Source organism: Phyllobates terribilis, unplaced genomic scaffold (genome assembly GCF_046119375.1).
Source record: "Phyllobates terribilis strain yellow unplaced genomic scaffold, ASM4611937v1 Scaffold_1__5_contigs__length_1240528914, whole genome shotgun sequence".
NCBI classification, from domain to species: Eukaryota; Metazoa; Chordata; class Amphibia; order Anura; family Dendrobatidae; genus Phyllobates; species Phyllobates terribilis.
Window position 1 is genome coordinate 1,016,879,634 of NW_027362761.1, and position 18,732 is coordinate 1,016,898,365.

Sequence of the window (18,732 nt, forward strand, 5' to 3'; positions counted from 1 at the left end):
TGACAATCAATTTCACATGCTGTTGTGCAAATGGAATAGACAATAGATGGAAATTATTGGCAATTATCAAGACACACTCAGTAAAGAAGTGATTCTGCAGGTGGGGACAACAGACCACATCTCAGTACCAATGCTTTGTGGCTGATGTTTTGGTCACTTTTGAATGTTGGTTGTGCTTTCACACTTGTGGTAGCATGAGACGGACTCTAAAACTCACAGAAGTTGCTCAGGTAGTGCAGCTCATCCAGGATGGCACATCAATGCAAGCTGTGGCAAGAAGGTTTGCTGTGTCTGTCAGCGCAGTGTCCAGAGGCTGGAGGCGCTACAAGGAGACAGGCCAGTACACCAGGAGACGTGAAGGGGGCCATAGGAGGGCAACAACCCAGCAGCAGGACTGCTACCTCTGCCTTTGTGCAAGGAGGAGCAGGAGGAGCACTGCCAGAGCCCTGCAAAATGACCTCCAGCAGGCCACAAATGTGCATGTGTCTGCACAAATGGTTAAAAACCGACTCCATGAGGGTGGTATGAGAGCCCGACGTCCACAGATGGGGGTTGTGCTCACAGCCCAACACCATACAGGATGCTTGGCATTGGCCACAGAACACCAGGATTGCCAAAGTCGCCACTGGCGCTCTGTGCTCTTCACAGATGAAAGCAGGTTCACACTGAGCACATGTGACAGACGTGACAGATTCTGGAGACGCCGTGAAGAGCGATCTGCTGCCTGCAACATCGTTCAGCATGACTGGTTTGGCAGTGGGTCAGTAATGGTGTGGGGCGGCATTTCTTTGGAGGGCCACACAGCCCTCCATGTGCTCGCCAGAGGTAGCCTGACTGCCATTAGGTACCGAGGTGAGATCCTCAGACCCCTTGTGAGACTATATGCTGGTGTGGTTGGCCCTGGGTTCCTCCTAATGCAGGACAGTGCCAGACCTCATGTGGCTGGAGTGTGTCAGCAGTTCCTGCAAGATGAAGGCATTGAAGCTATGGACTGGCCCGCCTGTTCCACAGACCTGAATCCGATTGAGCACATCTGGGACACCATGTCTCGCTCCATCCACCAACGTCATGTTGCATCGCAGACTGTCCAGGAGTTGGCAGATGCTTTAGTCCAGGTCTGGGAGGAGATCCCACTGGAGACTATCCGCAACCTCATCAGGAGCATGCCTAAGCGTTGTAGGGAGGTATTACAGGCACGTGGAGGCCACACACAATACTGAGCCTCATTTTGACTTGTTTTAAGGACATTACATCAAAGTTGGATCAGCCTGTAGTGTGTTTTTCCACTTTAATTTTGGGGGTGACTCCAAATCCAAGCCTCGATTGGTTAATAAATTTGATTTCCATTGATGATTTTTGTGTGATTTTGTTGTCAGCACATTCAACTTTGTACAGAACAAAGTATTCAATGAGAATATTTCATTCATTCAGATCTAGGATGTGTTATTTGAGTGTTCCCTTTATTTTTTTGAGCAGTGTATATTGGGATGGAGGATATATATACCTGGATGGGGCCCAGGATTAGAGAGAGACATACATAAATTCTGTGTGGCCCAGGATGAAGACTGTGGGGCACAGGATAAAGGACATATATACCAGGATAGGGGATATACAGTATATACCAGGATGGGGCTCAGGATAGAGACATATATACCAGGATGGGGGACATATATACAAATTTGCATCACCTGGCCTTTCCTAACGATGATAGTGAACAAGCCAAAGTTATCTGAGCACAAAAATCTCCAAGGGTGCCCAAACTTTTGCATCAACCCATTTTCCTTTTTGTAATCTTTAAAATGTAAAAGATGAAAATATATACGTATATTATTTTTTTTGCTTAAAATACAAAGGAAATGTGTAATCTTTAACGTCAGGCCTTTTAGAGAACATTTAATCTTCAACTTGCTTAACTGTTCACAATAACAGTAAGGGCAGCACAGTGGCTCAGTGGTTAGCACTGCAGCCTCGCAGCGCTGGGGACCTGAGTTTAAATCTGACCAAGGACAACATCTGCAAGTAGTTTGTATGTTTTCCCTGTGTGTGCATGGTTTCCTCCGGTGTTTTCCCACACTCCAAGGACATACTGATAGGGAACTTAGATTGTGAGCTCCAGTGGAGACAGTGGTGATAATGTCTAAAGCGCTGTGGAATTAATGGCACTATATAAGTGAGTAAAATAAAATAAATTTTGACCAGCGGTGCCTAAACTTTTATATGCCACTGTACATCTGACCAACATGCAGGGGCGGGCAGGTGGGGGAGCCCAGGTCCAAATTTTCCACTGTGGCCCATCGGACACTAGTTACACCACTGCTTATTGGGAAATGTGTTTGAATCAATAAATGGAGATTTTACCCATAGCCATAAAGTCCAAAAAGCACCCATATGTCAGGCAGTGGCAAAACTAAAAAATAAATGCCTTCAACGCATGAAGTGTTTCAATCTGAAGAGTCAGTCACCTTCTCAGTCTGGAATTGGGCCACCAGGAATTATGGAGCTGTTCACAGTGGTAAGTTTTACAGGTATCAAAGAAATATTATTAACTTTCAACCTTCTGGCTAGGAAAAGGTCAATAAAGCTCTCTAGAGCTCTGGGATCAATTAAGGCTTTTCCCATAAACTCAAAGGAGCTAAAGATAATGAACATAGGCACAACAAGCTTGTATTTTTCACATAGAGTCTGAAATTTATCTGATTGGCCTTGAGTTTAGGATATTCCAGGTGACAGTCCTTTAGTAAGACAACAGGATCTTTTGCATAACAGCAATTTCTTCCAGCCAATTTGCATGGGTCCCTGTAGGGCACACATGTCAAACTCTGGCCCGCGGGCCAAATTTGGCCCTCAGGGTGATTATATTTGGCCCGCGACCCCAAATGAAGGACTATGTGGGACCATTATTCTGAATGGAGGACTATGTGGGGCCCATTATACTGTGCGGATGGCTATATGGGGATAACAGTTGGGGCATCATACTGTGTTGGAGTCAGCATACTTTGCCAGGGGAGTTAAGGAGTGGAGGGTACAGTAGGGTCATCATACTATATGTGTAGAGGAATCATTCTGTGTTTGTGGGACACTTTTGTTGGCTTCATACTTTGAGGGCAATGAAAGGGCAATCTAGGGGCTTCAATGGAAGAAAATTATACTGAAGAAGCTGCAAAGTTGTGAGATATGCTCCTCTATGATCCCACTGAATATTAAGGTTTTTCTTTTTAATAAATATCAAGGTTGGCTCGCGACTTTGTCCAAGTTTTTAATTTTGTCCTTCAGTGTACTTGAGTTTGACATCTCTGCTGTAGGGACTCTCTGGGAGGAGATTTTGAAGAAGGAAATTAGAATTTTGAGCTTTTTACCTTGACTTTTCTTTAAGAGGTAATAAATAAAGAGACTGAAAATACATCAGCGCAGTTATCTGCTAGTTTATTTTTCTGCCTAGCCCTTGATGATTCAACACAGTTACACTGTTATGATGAAACACGTAGGCCTATTTGTGGGACTAGTTAGTTAGATTTATTTTAGTTAGTTTAGCGTTTCTTCTATCTTTGTTTAGCTCCCCTGTCAGTCTTTGGTCTCTCTTTTTGCTATCTGGATATAGAGTTTATCACTCTCCATGGCTGTTACCAAGGCTGCCACCAGGTATTTCAGGGCCCCATACTGGCAAAATTTTTGGGCCCCCTTGAGACTTTGCCCAGGCTTCACCCCAGCTGTGCCTCCACCCCTCGTACCTTCCACAGTACTATTGACTACACTTGAAAAAACTCAATTTTTTCTAGCCAGGACTTGTCTCTGCAGAAAATAGCACACAGTTATCTAGATCATTGCTTCCAGAACACATTCCCCACTATTTCCCCAACTTCTACACTACGCAGCTGAATACAGATGTGCACCCACCATTAACATATAATTACTTATTATGCAACCCACCATTCCAAATATAAATTGTAATCCACCACTGTGCTCCCACTAACTATAAATATCCACTTTCCCTTCCCAATAAATATATAAATTAATTAGCACCTGTTCTCTTTCCCTCAATTCAATACCAGTCACACTCCTGCATCCTCAACATCCCCCACTCTGTAACCTACCGCTCCCCTGATTCATTATACTTACATACAACCCCCCACCCCAACTCATTAAGTCATATCCTCTCTTTCTCTCCCATTGCCACCCTCTATCCATTATCAACTGCTCTCCTCTACTTTCAGTTCATCATCATTTGCACTCACCCACCTTCATTTTATCATTATTTGCTCTGCCCCACCCTCAATACAGCATAATTTGCTTTCCTCCACCCTCAACTTATCATTATTTTCTTCCCCCCACCCCCAATTCATCATAATTTTCTGTACTGCATCCTCAATTCATCATCATTTTCTCTCCCTAACCTTCAATACAGCATAATTTGCTCTCCCACACCCTCCATTTATCATTATTTGCTGCCCCACCTTCAATTAATTATCATTTGCTCTCTCTCACCCTCAACCTTCAATTCATCATCATTTGCTCTCATCACCCCTCCAAGCTCAAGTCATCATTTGCTGTCCCCAGTCCCCCACCTTCAATACATTATTTGCTTTCCCCATCCCCCACTCTCATCATTTGCTGTCACCCATCCCTCAGCCTCAATATATCATCATTTACTCCTCAGAACCCTCAATTCATCATTATTTGCTCTCCCCCACCCATCCAAGCTCAAGTCATCATTTGCTGTTTCCCACCCCCACCTTCAATTCATGATTTGCTCTCCCCACCCCCCACCTTCAGTACATCATTTGCGTAATTTGCTGTCCCCCGTCCCCCACGCTTAATTCATCATTTGCTGTCCCCAGTCCCCCACCTTCAATACATTATTGGTTTTCCCCTGTCCCCCACCCTCAATTCATAATTTGCTGTCCCCATCCTCCTCCTTCAATTCATCATTTGCTGTCCCCCACCCTCAATTCAGTATTTTCTGCCCCTGTCCTCAATACATGATCATTTGCTGTCCCCTTTCCTCCAACCTCAATTCATCACCATTTTCTCCCCTCACACCCATTTAATTCATTTTACTAAAAAAAAAAAAAGTTTTTCATACTTACCTCTCATACATTCCCTTGAAGCTCCACTTCTAGATTGATATCCTGGCACGCGTACATACCATCACCTACGCAATGACATTGTCGCTTCGGCGCCTTCACCAGCGCATCACAGAAGAGGTGGTAGGCGCTCCCCTGGAGCTACAATGCTGTTCTGTTTTGACGGCCGTGGAGCTCCAGGAAAGCTCCCAGCGCAGAGATATGCGCTGCCGATGGCAGCATGCCGGTGCACGATGCATCATTATGCCTTGGGGCCCGGTGAGCAGGAGAAAAGAGGTCTTTGCTTCTGCTCACTGGACCCCATACACCTGTATGGGCAGTAATGCCCTGATGGCGGCCTTGGTTGCTACTAATAGCTAGTTAGCTTGTTAATACTTAGAGAGGAAGGAGCAGCATTTACATATATCCACAGGTATTAGAGGGAGCTATATCCACACTAACTTACATAGTAGTGTTCCAATTGTTTTCATTTAATTAACTACTTTAGAGACTCCCATTTAATATATAGTGAATCCCCACTTTCATCTAATTGCTAGTCAATACCAAAATAATTTGAAGAAGACTAATAAGGGCTATTAGAATTTGAAGAAGGCTAATAAGTGTTATTTCAGTATTATAGTTAGTTTAGTGTTTTCTTCTCTCTTTATTTAGCTCTCCTCTATCAGTCCTTCCTCTCTTTATCAATGTCAATGGCTGCTACTACTAGCTATCTTGTCAATATGTTATGTATTATGTACTTTTGAGACCCTTATTTAATATACCGTGAATCCCTTTTTACCACTTTGGTGACAATTTATTCTTACAGTTGTCAGCAGTGAAGTCCAGCTAGTGAGAGAGACTGGCATAGAAATCTTTGTAGGAGAGGGTTTTTATCCAAGGCCATCCGAAGCAGGACACGAAACTGGATAGCATAGTGTCCCACAGAGTTAGTCCCTCATCTAAGCCAGAGTTTAGAATCAGCGGCAGAATGAACACAACCTGACTCATCAAAACTTTATAAAAAGTAAACTGATAGGAAAGTAGAAAAAGCATCCTATGATCATAATAGTGCATAATAGTGTGGCTCAAGTAAAGACATCTCCAGACAACAAAGATAAAATAAATGCCACTTTTAACCAGTCAGAAAAAAGTTGTTGAGGATAAAGTTCAAAGTTTATTTGTTCACAAAGCCTCAGCAGGCCTTAGGGTCACCATCAAAATTGGAGAAGGCAGATGTCAAGTGGCAGGGTTTGAAGAATCAGAGATATAACAGGAGGAATTTGAGGCAATGCTTCCATACAGCATGAAGTCATGCACAGCCTGGATGACCTCCTGTTGGAGGACAATTCCAGTTAGATCCTCTGTATCCTGTGCATTAGTGTTAATGCCACTGCATCTCTAGAATCCATGGCTTGTGTATTCTATTATGGGCTGACCTAAGCAGTAAATCTGAGTGACCAACACAAACTGGATAAGATGGTGCAACAGAGCAGGTCTTAATAGATGACACATGGATTTGCGAGGACAAGCTGATATGCCGGACAAATAAGTGGAGCAGATAGCACAATTGAAGTAAAGCCAAATGTGTAGCTACACATGGGAACAATAACTGTATAGAAAATTGGTATCTTTCAGCAGGAATAATGTTATTTGATCCCTGCAGCCAATCGTTTTCAGTCATTGTGGGTGCAGGTTATTGTAATAGTCACCACCCACTACACAGTGAGCTCACTGTTAACACTGCCCCTGCAAGTTGATTGACAGCCTGCTCTGCGGCATGTGTGTGCAGAGTAGGCTGTCAGTCAAGGTGCAGGGGAAGTGATAACAGTGTTCTCACTCTGTAATGTGAGTGGCTGCAGGGAGAACATCGTTTTCTACCTATAGCCACGCTTCCAAAAAAATGTTTAAAATGTTATATAGATTATAGTTTATCATACAGATTTTTTATGGGTAAAAGATTCCTTTGAACACTTAACACAACAAAATCCATTGAATCGGTATACTTTGGTGTCGAGTTACACTTTTCTGTTCCTTGATACAGTGGGTGAAATAAGTATTGGGCACGTCACCAATTTTATAAATATATTTGTAAAGGTGCTATCAACATGAAATTCTCACCAGATGTCAGTAACAACACATCCAATACACATAGACAAAGAAATTAAAGCACAGATGTCCATAAATTAAGATATGTGTAACAATTAGAAATGACAGGGAATGGGAATGACATTTGAGCATGTCAAAGCACTTCCTGAGGCCCAGCCTCCCCATCCCTATTCCTCGCCTACCACCGCTTTCTTCTACTTGACTGGCCATGCAGCTAGTGAGATATTAGTCAAGCATAAATATATTGTCGCTGGTTGTAAATAGAGCCATGGAGGCAGAGGCTTGGGAAGTGCTTTGGTACACTCAATTGCATAAGGAATACAAAAATTTTTTTTCAATGGTTTTTATAAATAAGGCTATAGATTTACTTATTTTAATAGACTGGCATTGCCATATAAGCAATTGAAGGGCGGGGGGTGGAAAGCACTGACAGATTCTATTTTAACTAAGAAAAATAAATAAGAAAATCAAGCTGTCAAAAAGTAGAAATAAAAATAGATACTAAATGATCCCTGTTGGATTTTCATTATTTTCATTTAAAACAATGGAACAAGTAGAGTAAAGAGATGATCAATTTGTCATTTTCTTCTTTTAGGCACAAGCTACAGACAGATTACTTTCAGACCGTTCCTGAAGAATTGCTGATGTCATCATGACACAGCAATCAGTCTCTGTTTCACAAATCCATCAAGCTGTATAGAATGGCGATGCCGTTATGGGACTTAATACATTTATTGTTGAAGCACTGGCACGTAGCAAAAAAAAAAGGAGCACACGGCTGATAGAATATGACAGATCTTTTGAGCTGAAAGCAATCGAGCTCATAATCAACACATCCAGTTAGTTCAAATAATGCCCATGCTTTGTGATTAACAAGCACATTTATGGCTAGATAGAGTTTTCAGTGACATTTTACATTGTGCGGCTTTTTTTCTTTCAATTTTGACCACTGCCAGGTTGGTTCTCAGAAAGAGAAAAAAAAAGAAGTAATTTATTTTCAGAAAAGCTTTTCAATAGAACTGTAAGATTTACTATTGTAAAGTAAATAATGGTTTTCATTTTCAATTTTTGTAGAGTTCAGTTTTGAAGGTTTTACTTGTACCTGTTTAACTCTACTCAGTATTGGTAAAGTATGGTAGGGTAGGTACATAGCACTACATGAACTGGTCGCCAGCCAGTATGTGTACAGTACAAACTGTGGCTAATCAGTGCATGGATCGTATGAACATGATTTTGAAGAAAATTTTGATATGGGCCAAACTGGGACAGTTAAACAAGTGTGTTAAGGTGATAGGCCAGTCTAAAGAAATGAGTTTTTAGGGCGCGCTTAAACCTGTGGGTATTGGGAATAAATCGAATTGTCCTGGGTAGTGCATTCCAAAGAATTGGCGCAGCATGTGAGAAATCTTGGAGAGGGGAGTGGGAAGTTCGGATTAAGGAGGATTTTAGTTTTTAGTCATTAGCAGAATAGAGGGCTCGGGTAGGGTGGTAGACTGAGATGAGGGAGGAGATGTATGGCAGTGCTGAATCGTGGAGAGCTTTGTGGGTAAGAGTGATAAGTTTATATTGAACTCTGTATTGGATGGGCAACCAGTGCAATGACTGGCACAGGGAAGAGGCATCAGTGTATCGGTTGGAGTGGAATATGATCCTGGCTGCTGCATTTCCTGCTGCATCCACTCCATTGCCGGTCTCAGCATATATCGGACTGCACTCAGATGACCTCCTAGTGCAGTCCAATGTTTTTCTCACCTCCATTGACTTGAATGAGTGCGCACCATGTGAGATTTGCTGCGACAGGCCTAATTGGCATGAGAAAAAAAATCGCAGCTCTGCTCTGCCTCATTGAATAACACCGGTCAGAGTGCTCTGCGATGTTTTTTTGCATTGCACTCCTCCGTATTATACGGCAGTATTAGCGAGCCCTAATGGTACATTACCGACTGAGAAATCTAAAACTATTGCTTTTTTGCTTATTGACATAACATGAAAGTAGTGATTATTGTTATTCCTCCTAAGGAGGTGTCAACATGTGTCTTAAGAAGAAAGTCCTGGAGATGAGATGCTATAAAGCTTTTAGTAAACCAATCAGAAAGAAAATCCTACAGATGAGAAACTACCGTATAAGAAACTATCTAATTTGTAAGACAATAAGAAATTCATGAGTATAAAGTAGAATTGGCCAAGGAAAATATAAATATCTCAAGTAGATGTGTAACATGCTCTATTGTTAACCTTGTAATAAAACTAAATCCAAATGCTGATTTGGGTAGAAATGGTAATGTCTTGCCTTTATTTTATTCTTCTGTGTATCAAACTATTTAAAATATCTACTTGTTATATTTATTATTATAATATTCATAAATTAGAGTAGCATACTGGTATTTTTTTACTCCATTACATTACAAATCTCTATATGTTTATATATATGTTAGTACAACTATTAGCGTTTGTCCTTTCTATGTGAAAATTGATGATATATCTCTCCTTAATTAGGTCATGTGACCACATAATGACTCCTTGAGAAATACAAAGCTTTAAAGGGGTTTTCCCAAGAACAAAAGTTTATTTTAATCAATGGCTGTGTCAGACCGTGTACAGAATATGGTCTGATAATACCACAGCTCCTGGGCAGGGGAGGATGCAAAAGAGTATACAGACATTACAGCAGAGGATCGCAGCTGATTCTTTCTTTGAAGTAAAACATTGTTTAAAAACAGGCAGTGAAATGTTTTACCTCACAGAAAGAATCAGCTTGTTCATGGGAAAACCCTTTTAAGTTGTCTTCTGGGGTCACCTGTTCTGTTACCAGAACTTCCTGTATGATGAAATTGCATGGAATGTACCACACACTTTCTGCACTGGGAGATAAATATCTCAGTTGATAATGAAGATTATGTCACACAGTCATAATGAAAAAGATCAGAGTTCAGCCTCCCTGATTCTATACTGATAATCTGTTAGATCATTTATTAGAGTATAGAGAAAATGATAATAACACTGATCCCATAGCAGGCAGAGGTAATACCGGCTCTAGCTGCCCATGGGATGTTACATTGATGGATCTGAGACTTATAGCAGAGCATAGAAGAGAAAGAATTTGAATGAAATCTGTAATTCAAGATGGAGCTTCAAGAAAAGAAAACAGGGTTTTAAAGGGCATTGAAGTATTTACACTGTATATAAGAGAAGTGCAGAATGTAATAGGCAATTAGGTAAGGGGTCAGGGGAAGAAAAAAAAACAAGTGTTTTTATAAAATATTTGTCTAAATGTAAACATTATAATGATGGCTTCAAAAATGAAAAAATATATAAAGATATCTCATTGGTAATATTCACTGTAATGCCACAGCCATGGTGGTTGTGGCATTACAGTGATTGCCCAAATCGATGGGAACAGTGCTCACAGTGAAACATGAAAAGCCGGCAATTCAGCAACGGCATACATTGGTACCCGACAATTTAGAACAGAAAGAATAGAGCATCACACATAGATTAGATAGATAAAACATGTCAGTCACATATATAATAAGTACAGTGACAGTGTTGGTTATTGTAATTGTCATTTAGTGTTAAAGGATTTATTTAAAAAAATAATAGTGTTTTCATGCACCTGTCTCTTTAAAAAAGCCGGCCGGCAATTCATCATCGGTACCTGACAATTTAGAACAGAAAGAATAGAGCATCACACATAGATTAGATAGATAGAAACATGTCAGTCACATATATAATAAGTACAGTGATAGTGTTGGTTACTGTACTTGTCATTTAGTGTTAAAATAAAGGATTTATAAAAAAAAAAAAATTGGCGTGGGGTTCCCCGTAATTTTAGTCTCTAGTTGAGGTTAAGCAGACGGCTGGGGCAGATGTTTGAAGCCTGGGAAGGGGATAATACCCACGGAGCTTCCCAGGCTACTAATATCAGCCTCCAGCTGAATACCTAGCCTTTACTAGCTATTAAAATTGGGGACCCAAAAAAAAATGACGTGGGGTCCCCCCTATTTTAATAGCTAGCAAAGGCTAGGCAGACAGCTGGGGGCTGATATTAATAGCCCAGGAAGGGTGCCATGAATATTGGCCCCCTCCAAGGCTAGAAACAACAGCGGTCAGCCGCCCCAGAAATGGCGCATCCATAGGATGTGCCCATTCTGGCACTTAGCCTCGCTCTACCCACTGCCCTGCAGCGGTGGCAGTGGGGTAATAGGGTTGGGGTTGATGTCGGCTTATAATGCCAGCTGACATCAAGCCCAGGTTAGTAATGGAGAGGTGTCTATAAGACACCCCCATTACTAACCCCATAGTCAAAGTTAAAAAAAACACAAACACTCAGAATAAAGTCCTTTAACTGAAATAAACACACATTCCTTTAATGTTCTAAATTAAACCCTACTTACCGTATCGCCCATTCCAGCTGAAGCCAATATCTTCTGCAATAAAAGTAAAATAATAAACCAACCTCATCCTTACCTTTCTATGGTTCCCAGGATGGCTCCAGCTCTGCTACATTGACATGACAGGCTGGATCGTAGCAGAACACTGCCATCCAGCTTGCCATGCCACAGACACAAAATAACCAATAAAAACATTTATTTAAAAAATCCTTTTCATAAAAATTGTATATGTAATACAAAGTACAATATCACACAATATGTTTTAGCTTAGACAAAGCCTTCTTCAGGTGTCTCATGTACCATCACTAATTATGAAGATATTCCTCTGACTCACTTTAGAGATTCCATCTGAAACAGAAGCGCCAGCCAAAAAACTACTGTACTTATGTGAAGACCATGAAAAGGGCTGAGTAAGAAATCAAGCGAGTGCAGGTTCAATTCCATTAAAAACTAAACTAAAAGTTAAAAAAAAATTGGAATCACCCCTTCTTCTCAGTTTTTTTTTTTAACCCTCCGTCACATACAATATCGGTTCTAACGAGTTCACATACAATGTGACTGTCAGGCGCAGGCTAGAAAAATACCTATAATATCTAATGTTTGCAATTTCAGTGCTCTAAAAGTGATCAGTGTCCTTCATAGGGATGTAATAAAAGAGACTACACATAATCAGGTGCAAAAAAAACCCATTTACTTAACATAAAACTAATAACTCTGAAATACAAACATTTCAAAACTCCCGCCAAATAGTCCCCAGTTCGACTCTGTCAAAAAACTCTACAAAGAAAATTTATAGAAACAAACTTAATTTTATGGTACCTTAAGTACTATTAAACACATATTCAATCAGAATTAGATCCTGAAGTTTCCCCAGAAAAATTACACTTGCAGAGCAAAGAGCAAGAATTACACATCATTTTTGCTTGTGTCAGGCAGATTGCATTATGACTTTTGTGACATTCATAATTAGAAAGCCTTCTGATTCCGCTTTCCGTGGTGCAGGTGGTGCATCTCCTTCTTTTGGGAGATGGTGCAGGTGGTAAATTTTCACTATCATCTTCTGGGCGGAATCTTTTGAGCTGAACTTGAAGGCGAGAGGGGATACCGATTGTTTTCATACTTCTCCTGCGTAGCTCTCCAAGCACTAGTTCATGGGCCAATTTTTTCAGATAGAATCGTCTATGGAGTGGTTCAAGCTTGTTTTCAAGGTAAATGACTTGTGAATTTATACCACCCAAATTCAACATAGCAAAAAATATGACCATTGGCCGGCGTTTGGTGTTTCTGCTGACGTTGAAAGTTGAGCACATCTGATCAGCTGTATCAACACCCCCTTTGGTTGCATTATAAAATGTAATTATCTCCGGGTTTTTTTGTGCCTCAGTCCCAGGATCGATGGCATCATCATCATGAAGTGTTGATAGAAGATGTACAATTTTTTTTGCTTGTGGTACATAGGAAACCAAAACCTTTCCATTTTCTTACAGTTCCGACATATGAAAGCTTCTGCATTTTCAGATAATCAATCAGATCACAATTTGAAAACCAATTGTCAGCTGTTATATTGCGACCCGATCCAAATAAGGGCTCAACCAGTCTTTTTACAACATCACTGGGTTTGTTGCTGACACAGTAAGGACCTTCTGGTTGTTTTCCTGCATAAACTTCCAGGTTGTAAGTGTAGGTCTTACTGGCATCAACAAGGGCATACATTTTTATTCCATATTTGCTAGGCTTTGATGGAATATATTGACGAAAGGCACATTTACCACGAAAACCAGGGAGCATTTAGTCAATAGTGAGATTCTCCCCAGGGCAATAGCTTTTTTTACAGTTTTCAACAAATTTTTGGAATATATCACGAATTGGAGCAAGTCAGTCATGTGTTTTACGTTCGGTTCGGGTAGTTCTGTCGTCAAACCAAAGGCAACAAATTAGAAGCTTGAATCTGTTTATGGACATAACAAGGCCAAATTTTTCAACTCCATCCCCATCTTTACTCCAAAGTTCCTCCAAACTTTGTCTATTTGCCCTATAAGCTCCTGCAAGGTATAATAATCCAAGAAAAGCACGCAGTTCTATTTCATCTGTGGCCTTGATGGTTCTGTTACAGATGAACTTGTCCTTTATAATGTCTATATATTGGTTGGTATATGTGACAATAGAGTCCAGAATGTCATCTGTGAATAAACTATTCCAGCATTCAACTGCAGTTTTTGCATTACTTGCAGTTCCTATAACTGCAGGAAGGTGAGTAATAATGTTTTGAGGTTCCCTACATTTTTTCTGGAGTGGCTTCTTGTTCCATTGGTTTTTTTTATCTTTTCCCATATAATAAGATTCTACATCTTCATCCTCATCACTGTCACCATCTTGCTCTGTTTCAGAATCCACTTCACATACTTCCACCTCATCATGAGATTCAATCTCACTTTCCTCTCCTAAATCCTCATTCAGTGTGGGGTCTGCATCATCTAACAGCATGTTTGTTACTTCCTCAACATCAAGGTTTTTTTGATAAATTGTACATTTTCCTCTCCATTTCAGCAGATAATCAGAAGCAAGAGAAGGAATATGTGTTAGGGAACTACTGTATATGCCTGAGCAGCACACTTTCTTTTTTAATCTGCCTTATTTCTATGAAATATCCTCACACTTTGTGCTATACATTCATAAAACAAGCTAAATAAACAATTGTGATGAATAAAAACATAAAATACCAACCTTATTGAGTGTGACGTGTTGACATACAATGAGCCTGAGAGATTAGCGCAGTTATATCTGTCCTCCTGAAGCTCTGCAATCCAACTGTGGTATGAGGTTTCACAGAGCTGCTAGAGACAGGAGACTACCTGGAGGGAGGGGATTTCCTCACAATCTGGTGAGGAAGGAGAAATGAAAGTAAAAGAGATGTGCCTGTCAGGCCTATTGTATGTGATGGAGGGTTAAATAATAACTATGTGTGATTTCTCCAGGCTTAAAATTTTGATCTATCAGAATATAAAACTATTTGTCCAGTTCAGTAAATGACATAAAGGGAAAAAAAATGGAAACATCAGAATTGCTGTGTTTTTCAGTCACATACAATAGGCCTGACAGGCACATCTCTTTTATTTGGCGGGAGTTTTGAAATGTTTGTATTTCAGAGTTCTTAGTTTTATGTTAAGTAAATGGTTTTTTTTTTGCACCTGATTTTGTGTAGTCTCTTTTATTACATCCCTATGAAGGTCACTGATCACTTTTAGAGCACTGAAATTGCAAACATTAGATATTATAGGTATTTTTCTAGCCTGCGCCTGACAGTCACATTGTATGTGAACTCGTTAGAACCGATATTGTATGTGATGGAGGGTTAAGAAGTAATCAAAATGTCTTACATACTCTGAAAAAGTACCAATAAAAATGTCAGCTCACCTCAAGAAAAAAATGCCCTCCTATATCACCTTCAACAGAAAAATTAAAATGTTACAGGTCTCAGTAAATGGCGTCAAAACCATTTTTTTCTTACGAATTTCTGAATTTTTTTTCCCAAAACTTAATAATAAAAAACCTTTAAAATTTGATATTACCATAATTATATTTATTTAGTGAATAATTTTTCCAGGTTATTTTTACTGAAAAATCAATGCCATGAAAGTAAAACCTCAAAACCAATGGCAGAATAATGACTTTTTAGGGTCTTTCAAAACTACAACTGAACAGTGAAGGAAATGAACGAACAAAAATGGAAAATCACTAAGGAATTACTAGATAACTTACTATCAGCAAATTTAAAGCTATGCATTAAAGGAAACCTTTCACATCGGATAACTTTATTAACCTGCAGACACGGGGTTAATCTGCAGGTCAATAGCATTAGGAAGGTGCTCAAATGCCAAACTAAAAGTGCGGCTCCTTGGAGAAATTGAACTTCACTCCTCCCGGGAACTATCAGTCATACAGGCATTGACTGACAGGCGGCTCAGTAGTGCATTAGTGCAGAGCCAGCTGTCAGTTAAAGTGCCAAAGTCATGCTTACAGTCACCACTCAGGGTAGCTGTAGCCGTGCATGCCTGTATCACTGAAAGCTGACGGCTCCAGGGAGGAATAAAGTTTACTTTCAGTACAGCAACCAGCCACCTTCCTAACGCTATCTAATGTGACGGGTTCCCTTTAACAGATAAAAAAGTTACTATTATAATGGAGTATTTTCTGAAAGACATAAAAGTTTTATAAGCAGGCAAGAATGGTTAGCAAGTAGAAAAGACATCATAATGATACTTATCTCCATTTCTTTACCTAGCACTACACTGCATTTGTCATACTTTCTTAACTGTGCAGCATAAATGAGACTTGATAAATATTGCGACAAGATTCTTGAAAAGTTAAATCTTTTTTTCAGTTTTCAGCTAAGCATAATAAATATTTTATAGAAGCAAAGAATTTTTTTTTAAGTTGACTTGTTTTAGAATGAATTTGACAGGCCTTGTACTATAATTCATTTTATTTGTTCTCTATATCACAAAATTGTGGGTAAGAATTTGACAGCATGTCAAGCAAAGTTGAATAACAGAATTCGTGTGCACCATCTAGAAAGAGAAAACATTTTTTTTTACGTCGGATGAACAAGTGGGAGCCCGAGGGGTGAAGTGCTCTTGTTTTTACAATGCACAAAAAAATGGAGCAGATTCTCTGAAACAGCAAATTCCATATTGTTTTCTTACAGTAGGCATTTGTATTTGTTAAGATCTTCAAAAAATTTGTTCAATGTCTCTAGTAAATGGTTGTCAGTATGTAGTTTCCTCTGTAATCCTTACAATAAAGGTCTATGAAGTAATGCAAAAAATCTTTACAAAATATCCCTGTTGTAGCATTCGTTTAAAAGGCAGTAAAAAATAACCTCTGACTTTCTTAAAGCTTGAGTCCATTTGTCCACTAGTCCGTTCTCATGTTAGGGCACACTCAGACAGGCGTATAAATCAGACCGAGATGAGAACGCAGTGCACGGACTGGCTGGTGTCTCTCCCGACCCGAGAATTACAGCTTCATATATTTCTATGCAGCTTTCATGCTCAGGTTGGGAGAGCCACCGGCCAGTCCTAGCATTGCGTTCCCATCTCTATCCAATTTATATGGCTGTCTGACTGTGCCCTTAGGAAGATGTCTTAACAATAAACAGATTAAAAAGTGATCACATACTAGGCCTCTCCAACGATCAGCTCTTTTGAAAGGAGAAACCTAGCAGGAAGTATTAAACCCCTGCAGCCAATGTTCATTTTTGCATTTTTATTTTTTCCTGTACTTTTTAAAATATCCATTATTATTTTTGCTTTGACGTAGATGTATGAAGGGTTGTTTTTTGTGGAATGGGTTATAATTTTGAATGACACCATTCTCTTTAACATGTAGAGTAAGGGAAAATGGTGGAAAAAAATTGAGTGCAGTGAAATGGTGAAAAAATATGTAATTGCACCATTTAGAATGCAGGGAGAGGGAGGGAGCTCACTCTCCCCTCCGATCGGCGCCCATGACGTCATCGTGGCCCAATCATTGCCATGGTGCCCCGAGGTCATCATGGTGACCCCCGGGTCACCGGTCTAGCAAGCTTGTTAGACCATGCTTACAGCATGGTCTAACAAGCTTGTGTATCAGTGCAGAACTAAGAGTTATAAATTTGTTAGGGTATCCAAATATTACATATGAAATTTCAGTGCACCAAACCTTTCAGACACAATCAGCAATCATTTAAAGAATGTTGGATTTGTAACATCCTGTCAGCAGAGCAAATATAGAAGACAAAATGAGTAAATAGAAATCTTGTCATTGCCGATGTAGAAATGTGATCTGTGTGTCACCTAAAATTATACTTCAATGTTTTCTTGTGTTGTTATTTTCAGTGTGCACTGACCAAGAGTTCCGAGAAATTGCAAATCGATTAAGAGACTGGTTTAAAGCACTTCATGAAAGTGGATTCCAAAAAAAGAAAACCAAATCTACTTCAAGGCCTGAAAGAAGCAGTAAGAAATAATTTATAATCCTGTTCTGACTACCACAAGATCCTCAAATCTTTTGAAATTCAAATTCACTGGGTTTGCTAAATTTATTCAACCTTTTTAGAGGTCTTTAACATGAACACAGCCTTAGAAATGTCAAACTGTCCTGACTATATAAATGGATGGTAATGGCTGCTAACCAACAGTTAAGAGTACAAAAGTTATTCCTTTAAGGGGGCAGATGACTGCATTGCAGGTTTTTATACACAATTAGTAAGAGGGAAGAATACATGGCTTTTTCACAAGGGTAGTTGCAAAAATGCAAAAATGTGCGATGTTGGGGGAGTATCAAGAGGTTTAACTTTTTCACAGGATGTCCAAAAATTACCTCAACAGACAGCAATAAGTTAGCAGCTCAGATAGAGAAGAAGCTATGGCAGGTTGTTAACAAGCCATACGAAAATTGCCTCTATTTTGGGATCCACTAGAGGTTTTCTATTTGCAAAATGAATAGATAATGCCATATTTTTTAGCCATGCAAAAATATCCCTTTATTTAGGTAGCAGAAACAAGTCAAGAAGCAATGACTTCTCAACTAGGAGTGAAAAAAATACATTTTATGGGGGATTTGCAACAGGTTTGCTAGATGCAAAATGACAAAACTATTACAAATGTTGTTTTTTTAAGCCATCCAAAAATTATCCATTCATTTAGGGAGCATGAACAGGTAATTTGTTTTAAAGGGAAGAAACAGTGATTTGTCAACAAGCCATGAAAAAATAACCCTATTTTAGGAGCAGATTTGTTTTTGTGTATCCTTTAAAGGGAACACTTCCCAGTCGTACTACATTATAGCAATTCAGCACAGTGAACAAGCACCTTTGGAGTGATCTTAAAATTGCTGTTGGGAAAAGGCACCCGTCAAATATGAGAAACCTGAAGCAGTTTGCAAAAGAAGAGTGGTCTAAAATTCCAGTTGAGAGGTCTAAGAAGTTTGTTGATGGTTATAGGAAGCGACTGATTGCAGTTGTTTATTCCAAAGGATGTGCAACCAAATATTAAGTTGAGGGTGCCAACAATTTTGTGTGGCCCATTTTTGGGGTGTTGTGTGAAATTATGTCTAGTTTGCCTTTTTTTCTCAGTATTTTGTGTTGTTCCAATATACACAAAGGAAATAAACATGTGTATAAAACATGTGTAATT

At 39.6% G+C, this 18,732-nt stretch overlaps 1 protein-coding gene across 2 annotated transcripts in view; it reads left to right on the plus strand.

The window, feature by feature from the left end:
- Nucleotides 1-18,732, plus strand: part of SPOCK3 (SPARC (osteonectin), cwcv and kazal like domains proteoglycan 3) — a 572,172-nt gene that overhangs the window by 536,718 nt on the left and 16,722 nt on the right. For both annotated transcript variants that reach the window (XM_073644316.1, XM_073644308.1), the window contains exon 7: nt 17,434-17,553. In XM_073644316.1, coding sequence (XP_073500417.1) covers nt 17,434-17,553 — 120 coding nt within the window. The remainder of the gene's footprint in view (nt 1-17,433; nt 17,554-18,732) is intronic.